Consider the following 5,473-nt stretch of genomic DNA (forward strand, 5'->3'; position numbering starts at 1 on the left):
AAAATTATGTACTGTGAACAAGTGTGTGTATGTGTGTGTGTGTGTATGTATAAGAGAGAGAGAGAGAGAGAGAGAGAGAGAGAGAGAGAGAGAGAGAGAGAGAGACTCATGTATTCCAAGCTGTCCTCAAACTTGCTATACAGCTAAGGATGACCTTGAACTTCTGATCTCTCTCCCTCTACCTCTTCAGTGCTGGGATTACAGGTGTGTACCACCACAACCAATTTATGTGATGATGGGGATGAAACCCAGGGATTCATGAATGCTAGGCAAGTACCTTGCAATCAGACTACACCCCAAACCCTATTGTGAACAAACGTATCTTTATGAAGTAGATGTAAGATGGGGATTAGAAATCATAGAGGAAGCAGTTGTTACTGGAGGAATCAGGGTAAACTTTGAAGTTGCTGAAGCTGGACCTTGGGCAGGGTAGAGAGCGATGGGGGAGTCTAGAAGCGAGAGCATAGTAAAGTGGGCAGGAGGCCCTGGGAGAGCTTGTCAGAGGAACCTCTGGTTGCCCCAGTGCTTTTGGAGAATGAGGGGCCCAGGAGAGAGGAGAGACACCAGGGGAGAAGAGGCTGGGGCCTGAGCCAATTTATAAATGAGTTTTTAAAGATCTGGTGTGTGTGTGTGTGTGTGTGTGTGTGTGTGTGTGTGTGTGTACATAAATCCACAGAGGCCAGAAGAGGAAGTTGGATCCCATGTAAGTGGAGTTCCAGGAGGCTGTGAGCTGCCCAATGTGGATGCTGAGATCTGAACCCCAGTCCTCTGCAAGAGCAGCAAGTGCTTTTAACCACTGAGCCTCTCTCCAGCTCCATGACATGTTTTTGTTTTGTTTTAATGAAGATGTAGCTCATTCACTACAGAGACAGAACAGTCCAGCAGTTAAATTATGCGATGGCTCTTCACAACCAACACCAGTTCTTGCCTCCACAGGCCACTTCGTTCATTTCTACCTTACTAGCTGGTTCCTGATTCCACATTTGTGGCTACTATTTGGGTCTCTCCCCAGATTCTTATAGAGTGATGTTGCTACAGAAACAAAAATAAGAAAAGGGTTAGTACCAATTCAGGACATAAATTCAAATGCCAAATCTATGGCATTCCCCAAATACAAACCCTTCAATGCGGCATGCTGTGAAACTAATTATTGTGCTCAAGATCAAAGAACATTACTCAAGAGTGGAGAAGCCAAGTGTAAATTAAGGAGATCTTCCTTAAAGGAGTGATGACTAGCTCTCCAGGCTCACTGAGGGTTCCCCTGTGTTTGTGCATACAATCACCCCATGACCCCAGGACACTTTTATGTAAGCTTAAGAATGTGGCATCGTGCCACAGTACATGCAGAACAAATTTTACTGGACAGAGCTTGCAAAAAATGCAAGGAATATCCAGGCCACAGAGAGGTGGTGGCTTCTGGGAGATGGGAGAGCCTGTTTATGCATGCAGTTCAGGAGAAGCTGTCCCCTTGAGCTGGGACTCTGAGCACTCAGCCTAGAGCAGAGTTAGTTGTCCATACCTAAGTTCTTCTGGTCACTGTTTTCTAGGGTAGGTTTTTACCCATTCAAATACTAGCCACAGGCTCTACTCCAGCACCCCAGGGAGAGAAGTGAGAAGAGGCTGAAAGGTTTTAAAAATAAACTTCTGTTTCGGCAATGAAACGAGTAGGTGGGGACGGAATGTTTAGTTTCTTCATTTGTAGATCGGCGATGGGCAAGTCTGGTGCCTGTCAGCGGTTTCCCTTTCATTCCCCCTTCTTCCCTTCCCTTCTTCCCTTCCCTTCTTCCCTTCCCTTCCCTTCCCTTCCCTTCCCTTCCTTCCCTTCTTCCCTTCCCTTCCCTTCCCTTCTCTTCTATTCCCTCCCCTTCCCTCCCCTTCCCTTCCCTTCCCTTCCCTTTCCTTCTTCCCTTCCCTTCCCTTCCCTTCCCTTTCCTTCTTCCTTTCCCTTCCCTCCCCTCCCTTCCACTTCTTTTCCTTCCTTTCTTCCTTCCTCCCCCTCCTTTCCCCCCCTCTTTCTTTTTTTATTTGAGAGACATTATCTCACTTTTAGCTCAGATTGGAACTCATTGTGCAGTCTAGGCAGGCCTTGAACTTGTGGCAAGCCTTCTTTGGCCTTACAAGTGTGTGTGCCACCATGCCTGGCCTGTTTTTGGTTTTGTTGGTTTGTTTTTCCCTGCCTTGAGATAATAGGGTCTCCTGTAGCACAGGCTAGATTAAAACTCTTGATGTAGCCAAGGCTGGCTTTGAACTCCCTTTCCTCTTGCCTCTGCTCCCCAGTTTTAGCTGTCAAATGGGAGCAGGGAGAGCTAGAGGACAGCAGGAACTGGTGGGGGTAGAGAGAACTTGCAGATCTTCTGAGACCTGGCCTCGCCCATCTCACCACGCTCTCCGACCTTCTCTTACTTACCCTGGGCACACACACCTGCTCACTCCCCCATGCAGAAATTACTGCTGACTGTCCTTCCAAAGCCATTCTGAGTACCTAGCTACGAAGGCACACACTTCCCAAGTTGCACACACATCTTGATGCTCACGTTGGCCTTGCCAGTTAATGGAACTCTGGCAAATGTTTTTGTTTCTCACACAATGAGATGACGGATGTGGCAGGGGCAGCTTCTGCTCCTTGGACCTTTCCTGCCGTCTTGCAGCCTTGAGACAAGAGCAAGCACCTGCCATTCAACCTACATGTGTGTATTTCTTCTTGTGTGAAAGAAGAAAACCTTACCAGCTTCTTCTAACGCTTAGTGTATTCCTAAAGACCTCTCTGGGGTGGGGTAGGGTAGAGTAATTTAGAGATGGGGCGTTCCAGGCTTTTTGAAAGGGTTGTGGGGGGTCAAGCTGCCGTCAATGGGACGAGGGGACCCGGCCACCTGAGAAGGTGACAGAGGACTCGCTGTGGCTGTGGCTGGACTGTATGAGGAAGAGATTGGAGAGCGGTGACGTGGAGGACAAATCATACAGGGCTGTGCGTGTCAGAAACGGACTTTCCATTGTCTTAGCATGAGAGGGGTGTGTTTGTTTCCTTAACAACGAAGCCAGTCTTCCTGACTCAGCCACACGCCCCTCCTCGTATTTCCTGCACCATGGACAGAATTTTCCTCCCAAAATATAATGGGGTCATATTCCCAATTAATGCCACACAAGTACTTTTAATTTTGCTTGGGATAAAATCCAAACTGGGTCTGGAGAGATGACTTAGTGGTTCAGAGTGCTTGCTGCTCAATCATGAGGACTTGAGTTTGGATCCCAGCATCCACATAAGAAGCCAGGCATCCCAAGACCTCTTTACACACACACACACACACACACACACACACACACACACACACACCATAAATGAATAAAATATTTTTAAAAATCTAAACTGCCTGACTCAGGGCCCTATGCTACACTTGTCTTAGTCTTGGGTTCGGTGGGAAAGCCTGGGGGTGGGTCTCACCTCCTCGTCTGTGGGAGGGTCATGATGCTACCCCCAATACAGAGTCGAGATGTGAAGTGAGCGTCATAGTACAGAGACAGTCAAGGCTGATCTTCAGAAACAGCTGGGGCTGCAACCCTGAAGCGACCCTGGATGGCCTCCCGAGAACACGTCATCAGCTATTGTTTCTCCTTGCTTCTCACTGGTGCCCACCTTTCTGCATCTTCCCCTACTAAGCACAGAGCCCTGCTGTTCCCATAGAAACCCAAACATTGAGAGGTGGCCTCCTGAGTCTGGGGGATCTTTACAGTTGTCTAAGTTAGGGCTGTCGACAGGGCCTGATCCTGGTACCCCTCATGACCCCGAAGCTCACTGCCTTGCCTACCCACAACCTGTTCCAGCCCAGCTGCTTTCCCCACTTCTCGCTCACAGCCTTCTCTCTCTTTCCTTCTCTGCAGGCCAAACTGCTCATTCCTTTTATTCCTATCTTGTTCAGTTGAGGAACCTGGACCCTTTTCTGAGCTCATCTCTTCAGACTGAATAAATCCTCCTGGTGACATTTCCTGCCCCCAGGGCTGGCTGAGTGTGGGAGTGTGATTTCTTCTCCGTCTGCTTTTGCAAACTTCTGCAAACCCCTGTGGACCACAGCTGCAAACCCGATCCTCAGCTATTGTTCACAGATGTGCTGCCTGGGAGCCCTGGCAAACACGGGCTCAGAGACAGCCAGGCATCCAGAGCACGAACACAGCCTCTGTCCCTGGGAGCCTTGGAGGATGCTCGGCAGATCTCTCAACACAGTGAACACCATCAACAGTGCTCTGTTAAGACTGTGAACCTTGGGCTGGAGAGATGGCTCAATGGTGCTTGCTGCTCTTCCAGAGGACCTGAGTTCAGTTCCCAGTAATGCAAGTCTGGTGGCTTCCAATCTCCTGTAACTCCAGCTCCACGGGATCTGATGCCTTCTTACGGGCTCTGAGGGTACCTGTACATACATGTTCACACTTGCACGTGTACACACACACACACACACACACACACACACACACACACACACCACATAAGAATGAATATTTTTTAAAGGACTATAGAACCCAAGAAATAATTATACTTAGAATTGTCTCTGCTGCTTAAGTCAAAGATATGTATTTTTGGTTTCTAGACAAAGTTCTTAGAAGAATCATAGATAAAAGCTCATGCATAAATCACATGTTCCCTCACTAACAAAAATACAAATTTGATAATTTTTAAAAATCAGTTTTCAGTGACCCAGATGGCAGAGAAAATGCTGCTGGGATTTTTCTGATCTGCCACAGGATTTTATAACTCAACACGAACGGTGCTGCCAATCTTGGCTTATTTTAGAAACCTGGCAGTGAGGGGTTTTGAAGGAAGGCTGGAACTGGAGAAGCACTGCCCCCTCTTGACCCCAAGTCGGGGGACACAGTGGCACACTTCCAGGATGGTCTCAGTTCAGTGACTGACTCATGTCTTCACAAGCCAGACCTCATTCCGACGTCCATAGGGCTTCATGGGAGGGTCATACCCAGTACAGTAGTAGACGTCACCCTGGTAGGTGGCTGGCGTGCCCTCCAGGGCGGTACGTAGCTGGGTGGCATGAGCAATGTAGTCTGCTTCCTTGGCATAACCACCGAATTGCCTGAAGATAGAAGAGCAAGGGCCAGTAAGAAAGGACATGATCTTGCAGGGAACGCAAGTCTTCTAGAGAGAAGGCATGGCCATGGTTAGGATAAGCATTCCAGAGAGGTGAGACTAGGGGGTTCCGATTCACCTCATCTGTTACCATGCAAACAGTGTTGTTCCTCCCACAAGTAAGGAGTGTTGTATGCAACATTGCAACTAAAACTGCAACTCAGGGAATGAAATGCAGCTGAATATGAGCTCGCCTTCGGGGAGGCTGACTGTCCCAGGGCCCTTCACCCTTTTCTCTGGCTCCCTCTGCTGCCTCAGTGGCTATTCTTCTTAGCCTGTCACCAGCAGGGAGGGACCTCTGGGAGGAGCTGTGGTGGAGCTGTCATGGTGGGGGTAGCAACTGTA

General features: G+C 48.7%; 1 protein-coding gene across 1 annotated transcript in view; it reads right to left on the minus strand.

Moving 5' to 3' along the window:
• Positions 1 to 4,539: 4,539 nt before the first annotated feature.
• Positions 4,540 to 5,473, minus strand: part of Hebp1 (heme binding protein 1) — a 26,928-nt gene continuing 25,994 nt past the window's right edge. Inside the window, exon 4 of the mRNA XM_036181699.1 lies at positions 4,540 to 5,075. Coding sequence (XP_036037592.1) covers positions 4,901 to 5,075 — 175 coding nt within the window. The 3' untranslated portion in view covers positions 4,540 to 4,900. The remainder of the gene's footprint in view (positions 5,076 to 5,473) is intronic.

This window comes from Onychomys torridus, chromosome 3 (assembly GCF_903995425.1).
Source record: "Onychomys torridus chromosome 3, mOncTor1.1, whole genome shotgun sequence".
Classification (NCBI taxonomy): domain Eukaryota; kingdom Metazoa; phylum Chordata; class Mammalia; order Rodentia; family Cricetidae; genus Onychomys; species Onychomys torridus.